A 27,338-nucleotide genomic window follows, 5' to 3' on the forward strand; every position below is an offset into this window, starting at 1 on the left:
GGTATTATCACTTTGTCACTCCACCCTCATACCATAGATTTAACCTGCATGTATCTTAAATCCCCGTGCACACAGCAAATCACTCATCCTACAGACCAACAAAGAGAAGGAAGCCAATAATGAGACATGAAATTACCGTGGTGGTAGTCTCATAGGAGAGGGAAGGGAGAGATAAAATACAAAGGTATGTGTGAAGATGCTAGAAACAAGCTCAGTTATGCAGAGGATCTGAAAGCATTGTGTGGACTTGCAGCCATCAGGAATACTGTGCTGCAGGGGTCTAAAGGGTGTATGTAAAGGGAAACTTGGCCTATGGCAGTGATCACAGACAATGTGGGAAACATTCTGAGAACAGCAATTAACTCTGTTTATGGCCCATGGGACACTGCATTTCTATAAAATTCTCTCTTTGTGTTTTCCTCCACAAACATTCTTATCTTGTAAATTTAACATTTGTTTAGCTTTGTTTAACCAGGTTTCTTTTCTCTGGACTAAATGTTATGGTTGTTCCAAAAAATAAAACCTTGTGGATCTCATGGGAACAGCCTTGAGAAAGACCCTGAATCTGGGGTCTCCTTCAGTGATCTATCTTTATTCTTTCATTAAGCAAACATTTTCCCCTACCTCAAATATTCAGGTTGTCTTAGGTGTGCTCTTTATCTGCTGATTTTATTCTCACTTGTAGAATATGATAGGGACTGAACCCAGCCAGAATATTAACCATTGCTGAGCACCACATCACATGCAAATGTAGTACAAGATGGGTTTTCCCCAAATTTCCCCATGCCTCAAGGTTTTCAAGGTGTAAAATGAAATTCTTTAAATGTTTGAAAAGGAGCAAAGATCATTAGTTGTGGAAATAATGCCATCCAATACATAATTATCTGTAAACTTAGCAGTATGTATTTCAGTGGAATGCTACATCTCCAACTGGGAGAAGGTCACACAGTACATGACATGCTGAGCAACATTATTACATTGAAGTGATGAAAAGAATTTTTTTTCCAGTCCAGAAGCAGCAATGATATTAACAGCAAACCTGATACCTCATCAACTTGCCTAGCACAACATAAAAGGTTTCCCTAAGAAATCAAATCCCTCTCAGCAGGTTGTTAATGCTACTAGTTTATCTCAATACTGTGCCATAGAAATGGCAGAATTTCTGAGCAAACAGAATCAGATCATGGGTCATTTGGGTCTGATTATGTTAATGCTGCTATTTGTTGAGCTGCAGTAGATTTTGAAGCCCTGCAGGTTGGTTTCCTACTCCCATAGACATCAGTGACTTGAAATAAACTTGTTTATAACACATACTTTTAGAAGATGCTTAGAAGACCTGTCTTCTTGGACACAAAGTCCACATTGGGTGCTCCCAGGGTAAATTTAAAGGATTGTTCCTGTTCAGAATCACCTGTTTATGTCCCAGAGTTTGTGGAACAATAGCCCTGGAGTGAAAGGATAGAGGAGGTGTTTGATGAAATGAAAAATTGATGAGCCAGTCAGACAGGAAAAGGATTTGAAACAGGAAGGAGAGTGAGCAGTAAAAAGGATCTATGTTTTCTCAGGTACAGCAGAAAACAGACACAAAACATAGCAGGAGTGAAAAGTACATGAAAAGGGCATTAACCTAAATAACAGAAAGGAAATGAGAGTTGGAAGGAACAGATAGGAAAATCAAATATGCTTACAGCATAAAAGGTTTTATACTGTTAGTGTTTGCTGGGGGCAAACTGGTGTTGCATGACTCAGTAGGAGTGTTTCATCTAAGATCCTGCAGCAGTTACACATTTAATCAAAGAAGGGTCTTTTGGAGCCTGGGCCTGTGTACTTTGATGGTCTTCCCACACATGTAACCCAATGATTTATGGTAAAGTCCCAAGAAGGGTAAGTTAGAAGACTGATAACTAAGTGGGGTTTCACAAAACCTAGCAAGGAGGGTCTCACCTTTCCCATTCTGCCTGACCTGATCCTTGTTCCTCAGTACTAGTTTCCTTGGCTCAATCTGGATTACAGTTTCCTTGCGAGTATGAGGAAAGCAAGGTCTCAAACATCCATGCAGCTCTTTGATAAATTCAGTGATCAAAATACAACATGCCGTGGATTGCATACAAGGACCCTGACAGACAAATCCAAGTTATTTCTGAAATATTATATCAAGGCTAAAAGGGTATAAATTGTCACACCATGATAGCTCTGGCCACATTAACATTGCCATGTGAAAATGAGAAAGGGAAAGATGAGACACCTAAGTCTCCATACCATTTTATTGAATTCTGTAGGCATAACAATTAATACATAATATGCTAGGGAGGAGGGTGTGTAAACCCTTAAAGCATCCAACCAAAGCTGTACTCAAGTTGTAAACCTAACTTTTATAAATAGCACAAAGTTACTCCTTCTAGTCAAAATGCACAGCAGCTGTAAAGTCCATCTGCATGTATCTGGACTTGAACTGCTGTTCAGATTTGTGATTGAGAAGGAATTTCACCCCTGTTGAATTAGCACAGATCTGTCTCCTACTGTACTGTGGTTTGTTGCACAGTTCCATCAGTTAAGATCTCCTGGGCATATTTCACACAAAGATCAGGTTTCTCTTGGAGCAGGCCTCTCAGGCCTCAGAGACACCTGGACTGAGGATAAGAACAATTTGTCTTCTTAAATATTTCATTGTTTTGTTTGGATATTTCTGCAGCTGATCTGGAGCAATGGAATGCTTTGGCAGATTTCCTAGTACAAGGTGTGCATTACAGAGGTTCAGACACAGAACTACAGACAGAGTCTGTTGGTACAGCTGGGCTGTCACTGGTCATTTCTGTGGCTAAAGGGGAAGGATCAGCAAGGCTGAGGTGTGAGGGCAGTGAGGCAGACACAATCAGTCTGTTCACTGAGCAGCATCTGTGATCCAGTTTGTAGACATGGAAATTATGTGAGGATGCTGCTGAGGCAGAAGCAAGGAAAGTGAATGATGCATGAGGCACAGACCCTGATCTACTGGCAGGGAATGAAGAGGGAGAATTCTCTGTCAGAAACAAGCCCAATCACATTGATAAGCCAAAAAGACTTTACCAGAGCCCCTTCCAGACATTTGTTTTAAAAGTAAACAGAACAGCTGTCCTGGTTTTGGCTGGAATAGAGTCAATTTTCTTCCTAGTAGCTGGTACGGCGCCGTGTTTTGAATTCAGTATGAGAATAATGTTGATTATACAATGATATTGTCGTTGTTGCTAAGTACTGCTTACCGTAAGTGAAGAATTTTTCAACTTCCCATGCTCTGCCAGGGAGCAGGTGCACAAGAAACTGGGAGGGAGCATGGCCAGGACAGCTGTCCCAGGCGGGCCAACGGGGTATTCCATACCATAGAATGTCATGCTCAGTGTACAAACTGGAAGAAGCTGGCCAGGAGTCACTGCTGGCTTCTAGGGGATAGGCTGGACATCAGTCAGTGGGTGGTGAGCAACTGTATTGTGCATGACTGTTGGCTTGTTGACTTTTCTTACATTGACTTTTATTTCTCTCTCTCTCTTTCCATTATCTCTGTTTTCATTACAATTATTACTTGTTGCATTAATGTTTTACTTTATGTCAATTATTAAGTTGCTCTTATCCCAGCCCACAGATTTGATCTTTTTCCAGTTCTCCTCCCCATCCCTCTGTGGGGTGGGTGGGGCAGCGAGTCCAGGTGTTACTTAGTTGCCAGCTGGTGTTACACTGTGTCAATATCCTTTTTGGCATCCAACATGAAACACTGAGGGTTGAGATAAGTACAGATCTGACCAGAGCACGTTAAAACAAATTTGTTATAAGCATTCACTGCATTGGTTTAACGATCACTGGTCACAACATTGATTTACTTGCTCTCAGAGTCATTGCACTTGTTCTCAGGGCTGTATTATGCAGCACTTTGCTTGCAGCACACGTTCCCTCTCTTGGCTTTATCGCCTTTGAGGTCTGGGCTGAGGTTATCATTTTATTGTACTTTGTAATGCTGGCTTGTGATATGATAGAATTACTGGTTGCAAGACTAATCTGGTGTGTGTACTCAGCATTGCTCACCTCTGTTCTTCGAGAGCCATCTGTTGGGAACTACCAATAATCACACCTTTTGTCTTTCCTCCTCCAGGAGACAAACTATGGAGGAGATATCTTTCCACACTTTCCCCTTTCCTGCCAGGCTAATTACAGTAGTGTTTGAGGATTTTGAAAATTATGAATGTCCTTGTGATGTTGAAACCAGCACAGTCCTACTTCCAGGAATGTTGAATGTGTTCCAGGTCTTGTTTACAGTTAAAGAACTATTTAAGAATAAGAGAATTCCCTGAGTTTGGATAGTCAAAAGTAGCAGGATGTGTGGGATAGCATGTGGCAAGTACCTAGGACAGTGGGCACCTCCAGTGTCTTGGAGCCTCCTCCCTGAACAAGTGCAGAATAAATATTCGGGAAAAGAATGCTGTTACCCTGTCAATTCCAGACAGACACAAGTCACTGACATGTGCTGTGGCCTGGCCCACACCTACTGATCCCTGTTCAACACTCTTCAGTACTTCAAGGGGACAAGATGGTCTGGATCTGATGGCAAAGCGTTAGGCACTGCAACTACTCCAACCCCAGTGACAGAGACTGCAGCTGAACCAGAGACCCAACCCACGTCAGTGTCAGTCACTCCTATAAACAAAAAGAAATGGACACAAAAGTCTGCTAATTTAGAAAAGGGGGACAAAGCAGGGCCACCCCAAGAAAAGGAGGAAGAAGCAGAACAAAAGGTAATCACCACTCAGTGCCTATCACTGAGTGAGTTATGCATTGTAGGAAAAGATTTCATCTATTGTCCAGGTGAACACATTATCACTTGGCTGCTAAAATGCTGGGATAGTGGGACTAGCAGCCTGGAATTGGAAAGTAGGGAAGCCAATCATTTGGGGTTATTCGCTAGGGAAAGGGGCACTGACAAGCTTATTAGGAAAGGGATACAAGTCCTCAGCCTTTGAAGCAGGCTTCTGTCAAAGCATCCCTTCAAGGAAGATGTTATATGTCACCCAGACAAGATGGACATCATTAGATCCCAGTAGGTGTGATCAGCGAAACAACAGCCACATGTCCAGCATCTAGCAAGAAAGACAAGATTTCTTAGGTGTTCTGGGTTTTTGGAGAATGCACATTCCAAATTACAGTCCTCTCTATCAAGTGACCCAGCAGAAGGGTGGTACCAAATGGGACCTGGAGCAACAAGAAGTCTTTGAACAAATTAAACAGGAGATAGTTCATGCAATAGCCCTTGGGCCAGTCTGGGCAGGGCAAGATGTTAGAAATGCTCTGCTGCAGCCAGGGCAGGGTAAGATGTTAGAAATGCTCTGCTGCAGCCAGGGCAGGGCAAGATGTTAGAAATGTGCTCTCTGCTGCAGCCAGGGAGATTGACCTGACATGGAACCTTTGGCAGAAAGCACCATGGGCAGCTTGAAGTCAACCCATGGCTTTTGGAGACAGGGATACAGAGGATCTAAGGCTTGCTACATTCCAGCTGAAAAAGAGATAATTGCACCTTACGAAGGGGTTTGAGTTGCTTTGGAAGTGACTGGTACTGAAGCAGAGCTGCTCCTGGCACCCTGGCTACCTCTGCTGGACTGGATGCTCAAAGGGCAGGTGTCCTCTGCACTTCAGACAACTGAGGTTACATGGAATAAATGGGATACCACTGACCACTCAACGAGCTCAAATAGGAAAACCCAGGCACGCAGGAATCTTGAAAGTGATCATGAACTGGCCAGAAGGTAAAGATTTCAGAATATGGTCATAGGAGAAGGTGACATGTGCCAAAGAGGCTGCACTGTATGACAAATTATCAGAAATTGAGAAGCAATACGCCCTGTTTATTGATGGGTCCTGATGTGTTGTAGGAAAGCATTGGAGGTGGAAGGCAACTGTAAGGGGTGCCCTGTGACAAGCTGCAGAAACTGCTGAAGGAGAAAGTAAGTCCAGTCAGTTTGCAGAGGTGAAAGCCATGCAGCTGGCTTTAGACATTGTTGAATGGGGAAAATGGCCAATACTTTACCACTCTACTGACTCAGGGATGATGGCAAATGCCCTGTGGAGGGGGTTGCAGTGATGGAAGCAGAGGAACTGGCAGTGCAGAGGTAAACTCACCTGGGCTGCTGCACTGTGGCAGGATATTGCTGCCTGGGTGGAGAACCTCCTTGGGAAGGAGCATCACATAAATGCTCATGTGCTCGAGTCAGGCCACTGCAGAACACTAAAACAACCAATAGGTGGCTCAGGCGGATCTGGATTGGCAACATAAAGGTGAATTATTTATAGCTCAGTGGGCCCATGACACCTCAGGCCATCAAGAAAGCGATGCAATTATAGACAGATTAGAGAGTGATTGAGGGGTAGATTTGACCATGGACACTGTCACCCAGGCTATCCATGAATGTGCAGCATGCTGCAATTAAGCAAGTCAAGTGGTTAAAGATTCTCCAGTATGAAGGACAGGGGCTGAAATATAAATACAAGGAGACCTGGCAGAGTGGATTAATCACACTCCCACAGATCATCCATGGGCTTACTGGAGGGCTGGAAACATATTCTGGGCCCCATACCACCACCCAGAAAACTATCCTGGGCCTTGAAAAGCAAGTTTTGTGGGGACCTGGTAGGCCATAAACAACTGTCTTACACAATGAGACTCTTCCAAAACAGCCTTGTAGACAATTGGGCTAAAAACATAGTATTGAGTGGATATTACACACCCTATTGCACACCAGCCTCCAGGAAAAATTCAGCAGTGCAATGAACTATTAAAGACTGCACTGAGAGCAATGGGTGGTGGAATCTTCAAACATTTAGCAAAAGCCACCTGGTTAGTCAGCACTAGGGAATCTGTCAGTCAGGCTGGCACTGTTCAGTCAAAACTTTTACATACTGGACAATGGGGTAAATATCCAGTGGTGCACATGAAAAATATGTCAAGGGAAAACGTCTGGGTTATTCCTGCCTCAGGCAAAGACCAAGCAATCCATGGGATTGCTTTTGTTCAAGGACTTGGGTACTTGATGGGTAATTCCGGAGGATGGGAAAGTCCGGTGTGTGCCTCAGGAGTATTTGATTATGGGTGGGAACTACAATTTATTAATCTGTTTGATGTAATTGCTATGTAAGACTGTATGCTATCACATATACACTCATCAGTGCATTGGGCACTTTACAGCACCTGACTCCACAAACTCTGGATTTGGGGATCTGAACCCAACTCCCTTTTGATTACCACATAATTAGAGAATGAACTTTGATAAATATGGGTAAGTGCAATGGTGATGTAATCAGAACTGGCTTCACCATGCAACAGTCCAACAACACACACCATCTTCTCTGCCCTGGAAGTCGGTAATGGCAAATGGAGCTCAAGGTCATGGACAAAATGAACTCAATTCACATTTTATAGAGACAGGGAATGGTATCTGTGTGCATACACCAAAGGACGGGAAGGGTGATGGGATATTTGAAAGCATGGGAGCTGGCATGATGTAAATGATGTAGAATAAGGTGTGGATACTGTGCTGGTTTCAAATGGGAGCACGAGCCTTCTCCACCTTGGCTGAGGGTGGCAATGGCAGAAGGGCTTTTCAGCTGCTGATGTTCAGCCATGGGATAAATAGATGTGCTGGCTGTAATGAAGCAGTTAAGTATGATGTTATGATTGTTTTAAATGGCATCTCATGATGCAAAACATGGCAACACCTTGAGTCCTGTGTCCAGTTCTGGGCCCCCCACTACAAGGAAGGCATTGAGATGCTGGAGCGAGTCCAGAGAAGGGCAACGGAGCTGGTGAAGGGTCTGGAGCACAAGTCCTCTGAGGAGCAGCTGAGGGAGCTGGGGTTTAGCCCGGAGAAGAGAAAGCTTGGGGGGACCTTATATCACTCTCTTGGTCTCCTCCCAGGCAACAAGCAACAGGATAAAAGGACACAGTCTTAAACTGTGCCAGAGGAGGTTTGTATTGGCCTTTAGGAGGAATTTCTTCGACTAAAAGGATGATTAGACATTGGAATGGGCTGTCGAGGGAGCTGGTGGAGTCACGGATCCTGGAGGTGTTTAAGGAAAAGATTGGACGTGGCTCTCAGTGCCATGGCCTGGTTGTCAAGGTAGTGGTTAGCCATAGGTTGGTCTCCACGATCTCAGAGGTCTTTTCCGACCTGATCGATTACGTGGTTCGGTGTGGATCTGAGGAGCCCCAGCAGCGAGGCCTAACCGGCGGCAGCACCTGCCTGCCACCCCCAAGATGGCGGCGCGGCGCGGCCGCGGCCCCGCCCTCCCCGCGGCTCCTGCCCTCCCTGGGCCGGCCGCTGCCGCCGCGGGCCGCCGCCGCTGTCGCCGCGTGATGAGAGCATCAGCCCTCACTGCCACGTCTCCCGGGTAGCCGGCGCTGTGCAGGGCCGCGCCGGGGCGCCGAGGCCGGACCCGCCCGCCTGCCTCCTCTTCTCCTCCTATCCCTTCCCCTGCTCCTGCCCCGCCGCGGGGCAGCGGCGAGGTGGGCCTGCCCGGCGGGAGGAGGGACGCTCCGCGGGGCTCCCACCGCCGCCGCCGCCGCAGCCTCGTTCTCCCCGGGCGGGCCGGGGGTTGCCGGGGCCGGGTCTCGCCGCCGGGCCGCTGCCGCCGGAGGGGACCCCGCTGCCGGCTGATGTCCGAGCCGCGCCGCCGCCCGCGCTTGGATGTGTGAGTACGGCCCCGCCGCTCCCGTGGGCAGAGCCACGGCGACCCAGGCGGGCGGCGGGCTGCGGCCGCCGGAGCCCCCTCGGAAACCTGGGTGTGTGCGTCTGGCTGTGGGGGAGTGAGTGGTAGGGAGGGTTCCGCCGGGTCTGTTCCGTCCGGCTGGTAAGTTACGGCATTTGGTCCCGGGCTTCTCCTTCGAGACTTTTCCTGCTGTGTTTGGGTTAAAGCAGGAGGTCCGCGCACGCTGCTGGCAGCCGGGTGCTCTTGGGGAGGAGGGTTGAGGATTAAACACGAGGAAGTCGGCCTGGGGTCACGGCAGAGTGCGCTTTGGGCTTCTAAAGCGCTGTCCCTACGTAACCAGTCCTGCAAGGACACTGTCCTGTGGAAGATGAAGAGCTGAGGCAATCTTCTGTAAGTCCAGGTAAATCCAACCCGCCGTAAGGTACCGTTTCCAGAATGGATGTGGGTGCACATTTCTCTCGCTGTTCTTTTTTGTACCGCAGTGAAAACATTGTATCACTCATTCTCTCTTATATAGGGTAGCAGTTGGGTGCATGATTTTCCCTATTACGTGAGGCAGCTCCTTCCCTACTCCAGCATCATTTTAACATGTGAATGTACAGCAGAAACAGAGGCAGCTTTGTTTGCAATCTCTGATTGCTCTCATGCATGCTTTTCATTGTGAGTAAGGGGCCCCTCGTGTCCCTGTCATCTGTTACGACTGTAAGTGGAGAAATGAGATGTCTGTGTTACAAAGGGGTGAGTTACAAAATTTTTGGAGACAAGGCATCCCTTCTGTAACCATCCCTTCTATCTGTTAACTCACTGTAACCAGAAGAGATTTCTGGCAGAGGGATACACTAGTACAGGGGTGGGACTGGAATGGCTCAGCTCCAATTTTACAGGATGCTGAAGGCAGAGAACATCAGCCCTTTTTAACCCACAGTCTGCTCCATGGCTCACCTCCTGGCACTCCTGCTGTTGGACTGTTTCTGACGCTCATTCCTCCTTCCAGCTGCAGCTCTTGGAGTGCAGACTCCTTCAGCCAAGGTGCTTGGATGATACTCTGCTGGTAAAGTCTGGGCTCACTGGTGTGCAGCCAGGCAATGCTGACCCCTCTGGGGTTTGGGCTGAAACTTCATGTGCTCCTTGTTGTCCCTTATGTGACTGGAAGTTCTTCAGGTGTAGATGCAGCTACTCCTTGTTCCTGTTCTTGAGCTTCTTTGCCTGAGGTTTTGCTGTACAAACCAGCACAGCAGGTGGTAATGTCTTCCAGGTTTGATTTATTTGGAGCAACAAGAAGCTCAGGTGATATCAGTGACACACTGACCCGTGCTCAGTGTGTACTCCTGATCTCAAGACCAAAGAACACCTGCGTGCCTCCTGTACAGCTCATTCCTGGCTGTCTCTTTGCAGCATTTGAGACCTGACTTTCAGAAGCTCTGGGTGTCCATGTTCCTACTAATAGAGGTGTCTATACTGCCTTAACCAGAGCATTCAAAATCATTAATAATTATGAAAATGCAAGACTTTTATTTCTTACTCTTATATTTAGTCTTTCTGATTGTAAAATGGGAATGAAACATTTTGCTTCCTACTTTGCAGTGCATGTTTCTATTCTGCTTGTAAGATGATGAATTCTTATAAAAATTTTTGCATTATACAGATAAGCAAGAGAAAAACAAGTAGCCTTGCTGAAGTTACTTGTTTTTCAGAGACACTAATGGCATTTACCACAGTAGATTCAGTGGAAGCTAAGGAAATAGAGCAATTCTCATCTTACTGGCCTGCCTGTATTAGCAACATTTGTGCTGATGTAACATTGCCAATGTAGGTGTACTGTTATTAGTACTCAAAAGCAGACAGGCATAATTGCTTTTTTGTCTATTCTTCTAAGACATTCCTCTTAGTTCTGAAATTTTGGATTAAAAAAATTACTTCTGTATGCAGTGTTTTAAGTTGAAGTCCCAGACCTTTCTGCTGGTTTTGAAACTGAGTAACACTGAACACAAATCTTTCTCTGAAAGGATATGTAATGCAGATTGACTCCAACCTGGTTTTCATAAAACTCAACACTTTCTTTCTTTCTATAGGCACACAATCTGGATGTTTGAGAATACAGCCAAGAGCAAATGTGCTAGAAATGTTTGTTAAGGTGGCTTCCAGTTTCCATCAGCATTCAGGTCAGAAACCAGTTGGGCCACTCAGTACTCCTCAGTAGAGTTACAGTTGCTGAAGATGGATGTGGAGGAAAGCAACAAGATAGTAGCAATTCAGAGATCATCCTGCTCCTTAGTCTCAGTGTTTTCCCTGTGCCACAGAGTCATGAAATCCTGGAAGAAGTTTTCTTCTGGCAGTTAAAATTGGAACTTTAGTCCATTTGTTTCTAACCCTATCACAGTTAGGTAAGTTGCAGTTAGGTAGGAATAGCTGTTAGCAGGTGGATTTTTAATGTCAGAGGTAAATCTATAGTAGCTGTCTGATTTGGGAAAATAGCTCGTAAGCTTTCACAAACTGTCCTGGAAGATTTCATGCTGTTCTTTGGGGGCTGTTGTCATTGGTGAGTTATTTCCAACCTTTTCTTGATTTTTTTGGGTATTGCAAGCAAAAATGAGACTTCTGGTGAGAGATGGGTATAATGCAGCCTGGTCAGGAGAGCTGTCCTGAGAGACAGGGTGCAGTGGCATCCTTTGGAGGTTTGGAAATGTTGGTTTAAAGCAAAATTATCAGTAGACATCTGCAGCCCAGAAATACATATAAGGGAGCATGGATGCAGATTCAGACAGCTGGATTAGTCTCAGTATAATTAATTATACAAGGGATTAATGTATCCTATTGCATTTTCTCAATCTGCTGGATTAGTTGCTCTGTAAACAGTCATACAAAGTTCTGAGTCCTGCCTACCAAAGTCATGGAGGTTGAATTGAAGACTTACTGTTTTGTGGGGAATATTTATGTCACCTGAACCTGTTGCTTAAGAGGCAAATAGAGGAGAATCGGTGCATTCTCATATGTGGTTTATATTTTAATGCAAATTTATGATTTATACAAATTACAATGTGTTTAAAATCCCCTGCAATATTGTTGCTTTTCTGCAGCATCAGGGATGTGCAAAGCATTGTCTCACTGATACTTTCTGCTGTGACTCCCAGTGTGATGACTTGGTGAAAGGCTCAAGGAAGTGGTTTTTAACTTGTGTGCTTCTTCATGCGCTCAAGCTCATTGCTACAGATGGCAGATGCCTGCCTTATTTTTAGCTATTTGAGGGCAAAATAGAAAAATCCTAGTGACTCCCCATGATTTGTCATCATGGCTGATCTCCATTAAATTAAACATAGGGATTGGCAGAGGAACAAAACCAGCAGGAAAGCTGCTTCTGTTTGTTTTAAAAAAAGCTTGTCTAAAGCGCTAAAATAATACTGTAAAAAATATCCACTACTACATACAGAGACCCTTGGGAGGAGAAGTACTTTTGAACAGTTTATCATGTTTTGGATAAGGAAACTGAGGTCTGTATTGGTAAAACAAGTTCCCTGGAAGTCAGTTGAAGAGGAAAGATTAAAAAGCAGAAGATATCCTGGCCTGTGCTCAGGCCATTAGACTGTGGGTTTGTGTTCAAGGTTGGGAGGAGAATGCCTATTTTGGTGGCTTGCTTGATGGAAAATTTTAAGATGGGCTCTTAAAGCGTGAGCATCTTCCATTTTTTCCCTGTCAGGAGTGATCTGTTTTGTTGTGCATTTGCCTTGATATCTTGGAAAAAAACCAATTTCAGTGGCCATACCTAAAATTCACTGACTTTGCCAGTTACTGCACATGGCATGGTATAATGGAGAGTGATCTGTAGATGTGTTTTAGCAGGGCTGTGGCTGTGCGTAATGTTTACTGAAGAGCTCTGGTGCAAGATGTTCTTAGGAGTGAGTGCGTGTTGATAAATTGTATTAGCAGCCAGCTTTGATAGCTTTGCCTGTGTTGTGGCTGCTGAAACGCTGCCCTTGTGTTTCACTTCCCAACCAGTGTCCCCTTCTAAACAGAACTTCAGTTTCTATCAGTAATGTGGAGTTGGAGTTAAAACTTCTGTGTTGTTACACACTCAGAGACCTGTCTGGCTCAGTAATTCCCTGCAGCTCTTTAGTTTGGGCCTCTCACTCTGGATGAGGCTGGGCTGGATCTCCCTTTCCCCAGACAATTCAGAAGCATGGGAACTCGAGGACCAAAATAGACTGTGAGCCAACTAGTCAGGCCTGCATTTCCCTCTGCTGCTGGAAAAGCTTGGCTTTGCAGTTCTGTCTTGTTCTCACACAAGAATAAGCCAATGCTTTCTTTATTCCTGGATCCACTATTTGGCTGGGAGTGTTGCTGTATACATCAGAAGAAGCCAAAGAAAATGTTAATGTCTTGCTGCTAGCTGTGTAATACTTGTTGGCTTGGTGAGGAGTGTTATTGGCCACTTGGAGCTGCTGAGCCTTGAGGGTCTTGCATTGTGGCTTTGGTTTTTTTTTTTTATGTTTTTTTTTTTTAACTTCCTTTTGGAATAAAAATTCTCTTCTTCATTCATAAAATTACTACAGTCATTCATTGAAGTGTTCCTAAGCTGTTTGTTTTGACCTGCTGCAGCAGTTAGTTGCACAAGGTAATTATATGGCAATATAAGGTAATACTGTTTTATTACACCAGGAATTGTGGCTTTGTTCTTGTACTCTCCAGAGGTTTGTTTGGAGTGCTTAGTGTGTGTCTCAACTTTCCTCCGATTCACAAAACCTGAACTCGCCTATCTTCTGAAGGGGACACAATTGCCTGCATACCTCTGGAGACTTCTTCTTGCACCCCTAAAGTAAGGTCTTTGAGGGGATTTTTAGGGAATTTATAGGATTTCTCTGTGTTTAAAGATGGCTTTTTTAGATAATTTTGTTTATCTGGAGTATTAAGAACTTAAATCTATGTCTTATACTTTAACATGTCTGCAAAATGAGCTGACTGAGCTCACTGCACTTTAACTTTGAGAGGCTTTTCCTGAAAAACTTTTCTTTCCCATTCCCATTTTTGTACGTGGGTATTTGAAATACTGTGGCAGCTGCAAATGGCAGGCTCTGCCTTCCCCTTGTCTTAAGCTAAAACTTCTATTTTTCCCACTTACCCTTCTGCTTAGCTCTACACTTCCTTGCTGAAAACACTAGAAATAAGTCATACAGTACATATCCTGTTTGTTAATGCTTGCCATAATCTTGCTACTTCGACCCTTTGGTTTTGGCATCTGTGTAGAGGACTGATAGATGGAACCTCTTCAGCCAGAGTTGTGCTGTATCAGAAAAGCCTACACTGACGCGGTCTTGATGGGTTGGTTTTGTTTTTACAGAGGAGGTTATTAGTCACTGAGCAAAAATTAGTCTTGCTGGTGCACCACCTGACAGTGGTGATTCCCCACCCAGCTCTCCTGTTTGGGCTGCACTTCAGGGGGTTTCTATCTCTCTCTGTGCCAAATCCCCATATTAATCCATCTCTCTGTATGGCATGAGGGCTTGGAAAATGTGCTGACTTGGAGACCTCCCTCCTAACCGGTTTAGCCTCCCAGCTCTGGGCCAGGTGGCGGGTGTGTGCCTTTGGATCCAGCCGGAGTTGAAAGGTTGTGTTGACTTAGCACCGGGGCAGCTCTGTGCAAGCCAAATATTTAGCTTTCCATCTGATAACCTGTCGGTTGTTTCCTCCCTTGCAACAACTAAATGCTTATTTTATTCCCAGACCACTTGGGGCTTTCACAGAAATTTTGTGTCTTTGTGGCTTCCGTTGTGGCAGATGTGAGGGTACTGACAAGGTGGCCTTGTGACCAAGGCTTGGGTGCAGCCATCTCTGTTCCTTGGCTCTCTGGTGATTTTTTTTTTTCTTTTTGGTGTTATATTGGGTGAGTCAATTATTAGCTTTGTGTCTGTTTTTCCAGCTGTCAGAATGGGGGTTTGGATTTGTTTTGGTTGTTTTTTATTTTAATTTAAATAAATAAATAAGAAGTTCACACTAAAAGGAAGTTAAAATATAGTATAGTAACTAGAACTCTCAAAAGTTCAAAGTTCAAAGGAAAACTTGTGTGATAATTTGCAAAGATACTAGGAGTGCTGGAAAACTGCAAGTTTAGGATTAGGCTGACCAGCTGCAGTGAGTTGAGTTGAGGACATTAGCAACCAAGAGAGCATTTTCGGTTTCAGAAACTAATTGTGCTTTGTGGCAGTGGCATAGGTCTGCAGCCGTGTCGTGGGGGTGGCTGCGCCTCCCTGCCAGGGAGCTCTGCACACGTGGCAGGTGTGTTTCCATAGAGCATGGGCACCCTGAATGGAAAGTCTTGCCAGGAGTGTCTGTGTTGCTGTGGAGGCTGAGAGAGTCCCTCACCACAGAGGCCATGTGTTGCTTCACCCCCAGCTGTCACATGCTTCCTCAGCAGGAAGAAGGATGCTGTAATTGAGATGGTGAGTTGCAGTGAGAGACCTGTGGTCTTCTTGAGCCGCATTGCACCAAGTGAGGATGGCCATGTTTCACTTTCTGCTCTTGTGAGTAACTGGTGCTAGGACTTGTGGAGCCAAGGAAAGCCACCTGAATGTCTCCCACACTCTGGGAGTTCTCATGTCTCGGTGCAGCAAGCTTCCCAACAAGACTGGAGAGGCTTGGAGTTTTCTCCAATTAAAAAATGTTAACACCATCAAAATAACTGACTGAGCTTTGTAGCGTTTCCAGCAAAGAGATGGGAAACAGGCACACTTGCCATTCTGATGAGTCACTGACTCTCTCCTGATTGCCTCTTGAAAGAGCTGTTTGGGCAGCTGCTGATGCAGAAACATGATTCTGAGTGATGGGCCTTGGTGAGCAGGACAGGGCTGCACACTGTTTCACCTCTGAATTGGTGAGTAATCCATCTGCCTAGCTTTTTATCAGTAAAGTCGTGCGCACAGCTGTGGTTCTTGCCTGCCTTGATCCTGCCACGATCCTGCCTCGTCAGGATACCTGGGGAGCTGATGGGCAGGAAGGGTATTGTGGCACAGAAATAAAAAATTACCAAGTGCTTTCTGTGGTCCTAAAAGCAGGAACTGGAAATCAGAGCATCTGATACCTTCTGTTTCTGGATTTTCTTGTAACTGTGTCACAAATGAAAGTTTTGTTTCTGTCCTGAAGCATGGTCTGCCCTTGAACCCAAGAGCTGTCCGTACCCACATCCATTCGCTGTGCCTGGGCAGCACCACTGTCTGCTCTTCGTAGCTGCTCTCCAGATTCTGCCTGTGTGTTTTTATGATGCCCACATCTGCCTCAGAGAGGATATCTTGGAGGCTAGGTAATACTGGTTCTGAGGATTTGAGGATGAAGGGACTACAAGCATGTTGCTTATTTTTTGAGGGAAATTGTAAGTGAACTGGAAAGAACAGCATGGAATCACGTTAATGGACTGAAGAGTCTTGTCAGGAAAAGCTTTTATCTTTCATTACTCACTTTTTCTGCATGACTCTATAAAATATGATCACTGATGGGGTGGGGAATGCAAACAAGGAAGGGAGCAGGGTGGACTCTTCATTAATACTTAATATGATTTGGAATATTATCTGTTGGAGTAAGGGTTTATGGACACCTTTTTTTCTTGTTTTCAAAGTAGAATCATGCCTTTGTTTATTAATTGAAAGCTATAAAAATGCTTTTCCCCATGTCTTTCTCCTCAAAAAGGAGGGCTGTTGATTGGTTCAAGGCCAAAACAAAGCAGACTTAGAGACAATCTGATGTGTAATCTCACTGCTTTGTTTAGCTTTATCTCTGGAGCCTCAGTTTTGTGTGGCTAGTTTTACAAAATAAAAGCCAACAAAAAAAGGGATGGTTCTTAGGCAGATTTTGCTCCAACAAATGCCTACCTAATTTGATCTGACTCCAGTATTTAAAGTTATTTAAAGCTTGGCTTGAGGAACTGCCCAGTCTATATGTTCATGAATCACTGTGAAAGGGCTTATTCAAGTGCATGTAAAATATGTGCACTGACGTTAAGGATGGCTTCTTTCCACAGGCAGTTGTTTTTACTGGTAGAAACCTGCATTTTACTGGTTTGTAAAACCAGGGGCTGCAATTGCAATTGCTCTGTGTCCAAGTGTCTGTATTGGCGAGCGTGTGAGGCATACTAATGGGGTGATACTAATGAGACCTGTTAAATTATTTACATGAATTATTGAATGTGCTATAAAATACCGTCCACTGTTAATAGCACTAATTAGACCACCAACATATTGCATCCATTATCATAAATATCCTGTAGGTCGAATCAGACCAATTGTTTCAGCTACCACAGGCCCTGTGGTAGCTAAATTTGGCTTAAAATGGCTTTCAAGTTTGTTCTTTTCGGGGGTTTTTCCTCATTTTTTTTCCTTCACTTTAGCTGTTTATCAAAAGTGTGTGAATGCCCTAAGTGAATTCTGCATTGTTTGTTGCTGCCCCTGCTCATCTTGCACATGCAGGAGAATTTTCTTGTTTGTATTTAATTCCTGAAATAGAAATAATTCCAAATAAAACTCTAGAACATCCTAGGGAAAATGTCTGAAAATTCTTGCTTGACAAGAAAGGTAAGGAAGGCTTCAATCTCTGTTGTGTTGCTATTGGAGATATAAGAGTATTAAGATCTGCCAAAACACACTATTTACCTCAAAACAAAAATTCTCCAATGTTTGCTTGCCTTTCATGCATTTTCCTATCTCCTTTTTATTGTTTTTTCTCTCTCCCTCCTGGATCTCTGGTTTTTGGTGTGTTTATTTTGGGTTTGGTTTGGTTTGATTTTTCCAACTGACTTTTGTGTGAGTATGCAGAAAGCATTCATCCTTTGAAACATCTTGATTTTTGTTGAAAGTTTGAAAATTGCTATCCTGGTTTCATTAATGACAATTGTTTATCGGAGTAGAGATGAAGGATGGGAAATTTTAATACAAAGGGCAATTCTTTGAGGGAATTTTTTAGAGAAGTACTCCTGCACACTGTATTCATGGTGACAGTCCTGTGACTCACTGACAAAACTTCTGGCATTTCTGCCAGCTGTGATTTCTCTGGATTTTAAAGGAGGTGATGACTGAATTATAAATAGACCATAGGTTCCATCTGTACATTTCAGAGCTGCATCTAGAGTTTCCCAGAAGGTGGATGTGCTTTTTTGGCCCCTGGGTTGGTTCTGGCTGTGATATTTTTCCAAAAGGGCAGCTGATTCAGACTCCAGGCACACAGACACACCAAAGTCCTTGTAGTGGGATGCTCACTTGGTGTCTTGTTCCTGTACAGCATAGGTGCACTCCAGTTCAATCCTTCACTCCCTTATGTCTGCTGTGTTTGCATTGGAAACTTTCCTGACTGCCAAAATCCTTGCAGTGTCTTGTCGGAGACCAGTGAAATAGAAGAAAAATTGTATGGGAAGTGATAAACTCTATGCTAGAAATGACACTATTGTTTCTGATATTCTGAGATGCCCAGCCTCTCTCATAGTAGTTTATTTTAAGGAATTGATAGATTTAAGTGTGTCATTAAAAATAAATAGGTAAATAAATATGTACAAGTTTACTTCTGAATTATTTTTCTTTTCAGGTCTGGGTTATGGCATTGCCCATATGTGCCTTTGAAGTACATGCATACATGTGTGTTTTGCTGCACTTTTCTGCTAGCTAAACCCATTTTTAAATGGATGTATTACCTTGGTGTCATTTGGGCATTAGCACAGAAGGGAGCCAGACCATGCAATTTCCTTCAAGGACACCAGTGTGTCTGTTCAGAGCTCTGCCAGAGGGTGTCTGAATTGCCTACCAGCATCAGAGCCTGGCCAGTAACATGCTGAGTGCCTAGAAAGAGCTGTGAAGCTCTAGTAGCTCAACCACAACATGGAGAAGGCTCTTCCCAGGTTTGCTTTTGAAATAAAGCACACATTTGTCATCTCCAGCTCTGGAGATGCTCAGTGGTGCTTTCTAGCCAGCAATAGGTGCTGTCAGTCGTTGATGGCTAATGCAAGCAGCCCCTTTTTAGAGACACAGTGGTGTTCCTTCTGGATGTGCAAGCAGACACTGACCTGCTGCCATTGAAGTGGCACAGTGCTGATGGCTGTCCCACAGGGCTCTGAGTGTGTGAGAGTGACTTCCTTCTGCATGAATTTGCCTGGCTGGAACTGGGTGAGTGTGACCAGAGTTAAAGCTTAAGTGATGTTTCTGCCTCCTTTGCAGATTTGGGAAGGCTTTTGGATCGTTGTGTGGGTGTGAGGGCACAGCCTGCTGGAGGCACTGGAAGTGGACTGGTTCCTGGTCATGCCCGGTGGAAGGAGGGGACCCAGCCGGCAGCAGCTAAGCCGTTCCGCTTTGCCTTCTCTCCAGACTCTGGTTGGCGGCAGCTGTGGGAACGGGACTGGTCTGAGGAACAGGTGAGGACAGAGGCAGGGCTGTTGGGACAGCACTGAAAGCAAGGAGCCTTGATCCTCCCTGAACCCTCTGTGGGAGCGTGGCTTTGTGGTGAAAGTGAGGGGCTGGGAGAGGGGAACCTTGAGCCCTCCACTCATTATGAGACGGCTCATCCAAGAGGGAACAAGGCCTGCGTGACAAACCTCTTCCAGCTTCTCTTCTCAGCTCTGCTGTGGTACATGCTTCCCTCTGCAGCCCCTCTTTTGACTTCATGCATTAAAACCAGCCCCGTGGAGGGGATTGTGGCAGTGGTCTCTGCTCCCCTTCACCACTCTCTTGTGGTCATAACAGCCACAGCAGAGATCACACAGGGCTGGAAATGCTTCATTTGTCTTTCCTGCAGCAGTTTCCAGAGCAGTGAGTCCTAGCAAATGATGAGTCCTTGTCTTGCTCACCTACCTTCACTGCCCTGGGGAATTAATGTGACACGTCAGAGTACAGCTGTGACTCCTCCTCCTACATAATAGAAATACAAGGCAGGAGGATGCCCGTATTCTGTTTTAGACCTGCAGGTTGATGAAACTAATTCTCATAGTTGGTAAAGATGACCTGCATTTTCTGGGGAAGTTGAGGGCTGAAACAGGAACAGACATGCAGTGACATTGAGATTACCACATTTGGTATAAAAACTGAAAGGGCCCAGCATTACTTCTTTCCATAAAAAGTTGGCAGACCAGAGAAACTATTTGCTGCATGCTGGGGCCCTGGTATAGGTTCATTCTTACAGAGTAGAGCAATCCAAGCCATTTAGCTTTGGCCTTTACAGACTTCTCTGTCAGGGACAGAGGGACAGATAGCACAGTTTGAGGTTCTTTGGAAGCAAGTGACGTCAAGACTGTGGAGTCAGGGCCCCAGGGTCTTGGGAGAGCATTGCTTATCTGGTTTCAGTCAGACATAGCATAGTTCCTCTACCAGTTCAGGATGCCAGAGCTTTTAGTTGTCCTATCCTCCTCTGAAAGCTTGAAAAGAAGGAAGTGTGAGAACACTTGAGAGGTTAGCCTTTAGGAAGTGGCTGAACTACTCCATTCCATTTTTAGTTACTCATCTTTTTAAAAGAGGAACTATGAACAGAAAGACAATGGGCACTTTGCTGTGCTGGAGAAGGAGGCTGGGTGCTACTGTAGTGTCCTGGTGATGGGTGGAAAGCCAATATTGACTGTTGGGTGTAATACAGAATCCTTAATGATTTTAGCTCTGTATGTCTGCTCCTCAGTCTGCAAGTTTACTGAAATGTTGCTGGGCATGTCACAGCACTTCTGACAGATCAAGCTGTCATCCAGGGAAAATTCTGGATAAGGGTTTTGTCTGAGCTAAGATGATGGAGGTCACCACCAGCCTCATGTCTCATGTCAGAAATAGGAATGCAAAAACTGCTGTCACCTCTCCCCTGGTAATACCCAGTCTCATATTTACAACCTCAAGCACTCTATCCTGGAAAGTGTCAGAGATGATGGAGAATGTTTACCAAGTAAGTGATGTCCATCTGCTTCAGGAATGGTAGTGCCATCAGCCTGTCGGCGCCTCCGATCACAGCGCTGATTACTCCAGAGCCTGTGCGTCACTGCCGGATCCCTGACCTGCCGTTGGATGGGAGCCTTCTCTTTGAATTCCTCTTCTTCATCTACCTTCTGGTAGCCCTCTTCATTCAGTACATCAACATCTACAAGACTGTCTGGTGGTACCCATACAATCACCCTGCTTCCTGCACCTCACTGGTGAGTTCCCCAGCAAGTGCCATCACTCAGGCTTTTTCATTACACAGCTCCTTTCATGCTTCTTCAATCCAGGAATCACCAAGCATTTGACATTAAGGGAGTGAATAAGAGTTCACATGCACCCCCATCAGTCAGGGCCATGTCATCCCCCATTTTACAGGGGAGAAAATCATGGCAGGAGAGAGAGAGAAGTCAGCAGGACTCCTTCAGGAGATACTTCTTGCACATGTTTGCATGATCTAGCTAGTCCCTAGGGTTTGACACAGAGTTGAGACTCCAGGAGCTGTCTCCTGCTGTGAGTGCCCCAACCGAACCCAGGCTCGGTTGAAACAACAGTCTGTGAGAAGGAAGATGTGCAGATTTTTGTTAGGATCTCAGAGCAGGTGAGCAGCACAGCTGGGGAGGGAGTCAGATCCTCAGCTTATGTAAAGCTCTCGACCTCCTCGGTTTCAGTGTTCTTGCTGTCCCAATGGAACGGTGTCCTAAAGGCTGCTTGGAAGCACGAGGTGGTCCCTCAGTTGCCTGTACCGACAGGTGGTGCTGGTGTTCCAGTCACCAGCCTCCTGCTCAGCTCTGCCGTGCTGGACACAACGGGCTTAGAAGTAAAAGCATTCTCTCTGGGGCTCCCTACCCACCAGGACTTAAAGGTCGTTTGTTTATTCCCATCACAATTCAAGCATTCTTTTTTCCCAAAATGTCCCTGAAGTACCAAAAGCAGCAGTATTCAGAGTCTACTGACTCTTCTGGCCAGAATATATTGGATGGCTTCACTGAAAAGCTGTAAGAGCTGTGTCTAACTTGATGCAGCTAGGGAACTTCTTCATGGCCAAAGAAGAAGAGGTTTCTCAGGTCAGCTTGGCTTCATCAGGAAGCACTGGTTGCTACAGACCATTTTTGAGACCAAGAGGGAAAGTGAGCTGGTGTGCTCACTCTGGACTCCAGTTTGGCTGCCCTTTGTCTGATTGTTCAGGGCCTTTTCTGTGGAGAACCTGCAACCTGTTCTCCATGGTAGGATTCTGGTTCTAGATGTCCCTTTGACCCCAAGAATACCTGCCTGAAGGGTGGGTTTGTTTTGTTTTCTGTGGAAACCTCTCCATGGGAAGGAATCTCCCTGTGGAGATCTTGCTTCTGGAGATGTTCCTGTGTTACTAATGTTAATTGATTTCCCTTCATCCCTAATAGAGAGATTTGGGGAATGCTTATGTGAGGTGCTAAGGTGCTCTCTACCAGCCAGCTTTCTAGTCCCACCCCATCTGGGTGGTTTCAGAGTCCCTTTTCCTGGTGAAGATCTTTTTTCTTTCCTCCTTCAGAATTTTCACCTCATTGACTACCACCTGGCGGCGTTCATCACAGTGATGCTGGCACGGAGGCTGGTGTGGGCCATTATCTCTGAGGTAACATTCCCACTGTTCCCTCTCCTGCCTGTAGAACTTGCTGCAGAACATGGTCATCTGTGGCCTAGGAAAATTCTGCAGGTTGGAAGGTTTCTTCTCTCAGAAGAGTCTGAGTGTGAAGGACTAAGATTTTGAGGATGCTCTTCTGCCTTGGAGTTTTCTTCTTGAGACCAGTCATGTCCTGTAGCTTTGTTGGCTCTTCATCTAGGAGGAGATTAAGTGGTCCCACTTGCTTATTTTTCTCTGCAGGTACAATACTGTACCCCACTGTCTCGTGCTAGAGAAGTGGCTGAGAGAATTGCAAGTCAAGTAGCAATAAGGCAAATAAGGAGGCTGGCCAAGACAAGAAGAATGAACAGGAGCTCAGAGGGGGAAGAGTCAGGTGGAGAATGTCTGACTACACTGAAGTGACATAGGAATACTGGTAGAACTGCTTTTCCAGTCCTGGTTACTCAGTAACTCAGACTCTGGTCATGTCGCCACACACTTCTCTGTGTTTGTGGGAGCAGAACCAGGCCAAATTAAGTCTCTGATAAAGGTCATTTTCAGAAGTTTTGTCCACTGAAATAGCTAATACAGCTCTAGGCTAAGCAACTAAGCAGTGTTTAAAAATAAGTAAATTAAATAAAGGAATAGTTATGTCCTGTTTAATAGATAAGTGGAGAAGGTGGGAACTCTGAAGGGCTCTTTTCAACTGATTTCTTCCATTTTCATTTAAGTTCACATCCTCCGTAAGAATTGCCATAGACTGAAATTTCTGCATTGAAATCTTCCATGCAGGTTCTTGTGCATCCCATGTATTGGCTCTAACCCTTAAGAATCTTTTCATAGCTCAGTTTCCTTCTCTCCTCTGGAGATTGGATCAGGCTTTCTTGCTGTGGTGCCTCCTCACTACACTGCAGCCTGCACATCCAATAGAGCTAAATTATGGAAATCTGGGTTTGGAATCGAGAAGGTGCACATCTTCTTTTCCCTCAGCTGCAAATTTTCACAGTGCTGAGACCTGATCCTTCTAAAGAACAGAGAAAGAGGAAATGGGTTTCAGGCTATCCTGGGCTATCATCGGAGCAGTAAGGGACTTGAGCAAAAAATATTTTTCTGCTTTGCAGCTCTGAATTTTTCTTCAAAGGCCCTATTTTAGTGATGCCCCACAACTCGTGATTATTTGAATCTTTTGGATCCTGTCAATCATTAGTAAAATTAAAGGCATTTATGTTTGTAAGAGAATCAGTTTCCTGCTTCTGAGAGGAAGAGGGCACCTATCCCTCTTCTAGTACCTCCTGGCACCCTCTCCCTGCTCCTCCTCTGCAAGCACCCCTTGTGCTCATCTTCTAGCACTGGTTGTTATAGGGCTGCTGAGTGTTTCCTCTCCATTTGCAGGCCTCTCAGGTGGGTGCAACATCACTGATGTGCTACATGGTGCGCCTGGTGCTGCTCACCCTCTGTGGATGGGTGCTCTGCTGGACTCTGGTCAACCTCTTCCGCAGCCATTCTGTTCTCAACCTTCTCTTCCTGGGCTACCCGTGAGTGACACCACTTTGAACCTTCTGGGCAAGGGGCACAGCTGCTTGGGGGTGCCATGAGCCACCGTGGGAAGCAGAGTGATGGCTGTAATGTCTCCTTGATTTAGGATTAAAAAGGAAGCAGGAGTGGCTGGGGGAAGGTGTGAGGAGGTGGCACAGAGTTGATGAAGTGAATTGCCTCAGCTGCTGTTGATGTGAGGGGCCTTTACTGCCACTTGAAAACTGAGCCTTTGGGACTGCTGGTTTTGCAAATGGGATTTAAAAAAACATCTCTGCACAGGTGTTGAAGCTGCAGCCTCTGGCCTTTTAGTGGGGAGAAGAGTTGGCAGCTAGCTTCTGGAGTGGGGGGTTTCTATGTGCTGTCACTCTTGTCAGGGCCAGTACCTGTTGGGGAGGTGCCCCCCATTAGGATCACTGTTATTTCAGCCATTTTTTTCTTTCCTTCACGGCAGGTTTGGTGTCTACGTCCCTCTGTGCTGCTTCCACCAGGACAGCAGAGCACAGCCTCTACCTGCAGACTGTGGTTACTTGGTACAGGACCAGGTGGCGGATGATGGGGCTTCAGCTGTCAGCAGCCTGGTCAAAGACTTCTTCTCGCTCCTGTGGGAATCCCTGAGAGAACAGTTCAATAATCCTACATCTATCCCCACCCACAGCTGCCCCCTTTCCCCAGATCTCATCCGCAATGAGGTGGAGTGTCTAAAAGCAGACTTCAACCGCAGGATCAAGGAAGTTCTCTTCAACTCTCTCTTCAGTGCCTACTACGTGGCATTCCTGCCACTGTGCTTTGTGAAGGTAGCTGTTGTCTGGCTCTCTCTGTGCCCCTGCCCACTGTCTCCTTCTGAATGTTGTGTGAACTGCTGCCAGGCCAGATTCCTGGTTAATTCCCCTTTTCTCTGTCTCCCCTTTGGCAGCCCGGATAGCGGAGCATGGCTGCATCCGGAGTGCACTAGTACTGCTCCTGGTTGGCAGATAGGTATTGCCATAAATGTGATGCACCTCTAGTCCCATCACCCCACTTACTAACTCCCCTTCTCCCACCCCCTGTCCTAGGCAGATGGATAGCTGTGTTCTTCCTAGAAAAGAGAACCTGTTGTTACCTGTCTCAGATCCAACATCGTGGCTTTTGAGTGCTTGGATCAGAGGCTTTGGTGGCCAGCCTGTTAGAGCCAACTAGGATGCTTGGCAAACTAAATCCAAGAACCTCTTGTCAGTGTGGGGGTTATATTTTTTCATCTGTCATTTCTCTAACTTGAATAAGCTCCAGTTCGTGCAGAGAAATGGGCAGGGCTCCACAATCCATGTAGCAGTCTTGGTGCAATTGGTGCTCCTGGGGCAGTTCTGTGGCAAGCAAGCTGCCTTGTTACCTGCTGCTGGAGGAGGAGATGCACCAGCTGCAGCATCATCCCCTGCCCTTTCTCCTGCAGCTCAAGGAGAAGGGAGCCTTGAGCGCCTCCTAAGCCGTAACCCTCCGAAATCACCAGTCCAAAAGCGCATGCCTGTAACGTGTGGTGTGGGTCTGCTGGATGCACATGCAGTATGTCCCTGTCATCCTCCTTCTGCTTTGTGACAGCGGTGCCAAGTTCTTGTCTGGTCTCTTTGCAGAGCACCCAGTACTATGACATGCGCTGGTCCTGCGAGCACCTCATCATGGTGTGGATCAATGCCTTTGTCATGCTCACCACGCAGCTGCTGCCCCCCAAGTACTGTGACCTGCTCCACAGGTCTGCCGCCCACCTCGGCAAGTGGCAGAAACTAGAACATGGCTCCTACAGCAATGCTCCACAGCACATGTGAGTGTGGGGATGGAAGGGCTTGGCATGCCTAGCAAGGGGCTGAGATGTTATGGTGGATGAGCAAATACCAGCAGTGTTTACCTACTGAGGATGTGTCTGCACTCCCCATGCAACTCCACTGGCCTTGTTCACTGAAAACAGATATGGCTGCTCTAGAGAGCTGAGGTCCTCCAGTCACTGCTGGTTCCCTCACAGAAAGGAATGTTGAGATTCTTCTTGGCCACTTGAGAGCATCTTGAGCAGAGGCAGGGGGTGGCTCCTTCCACTGCAGTGGACAAGGTTCCAGCACTGGGAGCCATTTGTTCATACTACTTAAGAGTCCATTGAATGGGCTTGTGATCAACCCTCTGTGCTTTTCCAGTGGGAGCTAAGACATGTCCTTGTGGCAGAGGCTTTGGTATTTTTCAAGATGCAGTCCATTCCTGTGAACCCTTGTTCAGGGGTTTGGGAGCACAGATGTTGACACTCTGGCATTGTTTCCCCACAGCTGGTCAGAAAACACAATATGGCCACAGGGAGTTCTGGTGCGACGGAGCCGGTGCCTGTATAAAGCAGTTGGGCCTTACAACGTAGCAGTGCCTTCAGACGTGTCCCATGCCCGCTTTTATGCAAGTATCTCTTTTCTTGCTTGGTGCCTTACCACTGTGGGAGGGAGGAGAGGCTCAAACCCAGCTGCAGCACAAGAGAGTTCAGTGTTCCGTGACAGCCTGGGGCTGTTGATCAAAATACATTTTGGCAGCAGTGGGGCTTACCCATTCTGTCAAACAGCGACCTCTGGGCAAGGTGGGAGCCACGGCTGCCTTGTCAGTGCTTTCTCATTGAGGTGACACAGCTCTCCACAGCTCTATCAGCCAGTGGCATTCCCCTGAGAGGGTTCTAGTTAACACCTTTCAGGGAAATGGGAAAGTGTGTCAGCAGGCCAATAGGTTTATTTCACCCACTTCCCCTTCTCGAGCAAAATGCCACTTCTACATGCCTTGTTCCTTACTGTTTTCCCTAAGTGGCAGCTAGTGGTGGCTGGAGCACAAGCACTGCTTCTGCCCTGCAGTGGTCCCTGACAGCATTATGTCCATAGTCCTCCTCACTTCAACCCAGCAACAAATGACAAATCTCTCCTTCTTTACTCTTCCCCTGCAGTTCCTCTTTCACCGTCCCTTACGGCTGCTCAACCTGCTGATTCTCATCGAAGGCAGCGTGGTGTGCTACCAGCTCTACTCCCTGCTGCGCTCAGAGAAGTGGAACCACACGCTCTCCATGGCCCTCATCCTTTTCTGCAATTATTATGTCTTATTTAAGCTCCTCCGGGACCGCATAGTATTAGGCAGGGCATACTCGTACCCACTTAACAACTATGGACTCAAGGCACACTAGGCCGGCCAGACGTGTCCCCCTTCTCTTCCTCATCCCACAGGGCAGGAGGGAACCTCAGAAAAAAAATATTTTCGTACAGTTCTATTTTTTTCTTGCAACGTTTATAAATATTTAAAATATTTTATATTTTGTATACTATTGTTTTTGTGGGGCGGGAAGGGAACCAGTGGCAATTAAATGTCGCTTTATAAACAAGGTGTTATTTTATATATATATATATATATTAAAAAAAAAAATCCATGTGTATATACAGTATATCTATACCCATACATATATCTATGTGAAGCAACAGGATTGTGTGTGTGGTCACTGTGTCTGCTTTGCTCACACAACTGCTGGTAACTAGGAACTGGTCTGCTGTAGAATTTGGATAAACAGGCAGGGGAAAAAAGGAAACACAGGGGCC

At 45.8% G+C, this 27,338-nt stretch overlaps 1 protein-coding gene across 4 annotated transcripts; it reads left to right on the plus strand.

Annotated features, from left to right (window-relative positions):
* The first annotated feature begins 8,368 nt into the window (after positions 1–8,368).
* Positions 8,369–27,287, plus strand: TMEM39A (transmembrane protein 39A). Of its 4 annotated transcripts, none has more exons than XM_064722368.1 (9): positions 8,369–8,703; positions 18,903–19,096; positions 20,626–20,848; positions 22,159–22,242; positions 23,623–23,765; positions 24,218–24,560; positions 25,371–25,558; positions 26,049–26,169; positions 26,699–27,287. In XM_064722368.1, the coding sequence occupies exons 2-9, from the start codon at positions 18,984–18,986 to the stop codon at positions 26,930–26,932; spliced, it is 1,449 nt and encodes a 482-aa protein (XP_064578438.1). In that variant the 5' UTR covers positions 8,369–8,703; positions 18,903–18,983; the 3' UTR covers positions 26,933–27,287. The 4 variants fall into 4 exon arrangements, with proteins under 4 accessions (XP_064578438.1, XP_064578455.1, XP_064578448.1 ...); XM_064722385.1 differs by lacking the exon at positions 8,369–8,703 and adding an exon at positions 8,977–9,121; XM_064722378.1 differs by lacking the exon at positions 8,369–8,703 and adding an exon at positions 9,859–10,170.
* The last annotated feature ends 51 nt before the right edge of the window (positions 27,288–27,338 follow it).

Source organism: Zonotrichia leucophrys, chromosome 1, assembly GCF_028769735.1.
Source record: "Zonotrichia leucophrys gambelii isolate GWCS_2022_RI chromosome 1, RI_Zleu_2.0, whole genome shotgun sequence".
Classification (NCBI taxonomy): Eukaryota; Metazoa; Chordata; class Aves; order Passeriformes; family Passerellidae; genus Zonotrichia; species Zonotrichia leucophrys.

Coding starts and splice junctions, on each gene's coding strand:
- TMEM39A (XM_064722368.1), top strand. CDS start 18,984: ATGCCCGGTGGAAGGAGGGGACCCAGCCGGCAGCAGCTAAGCCGTTCC. Junction 25,559..26,048: donor AGCAATGCTCCACAGCACAT/GTGAGTGTGGGG, acceptor GTTTCCCCACAG/CTGGTCAGAAAACACAATAT. Junction 26,170..26,698: donor TGTCCCATGCCCGCTTTTAT/GCAAGTATCTCT, acceptor CTTCCCCTGCAG/TTCCTCTTTCACCGTCCCTT.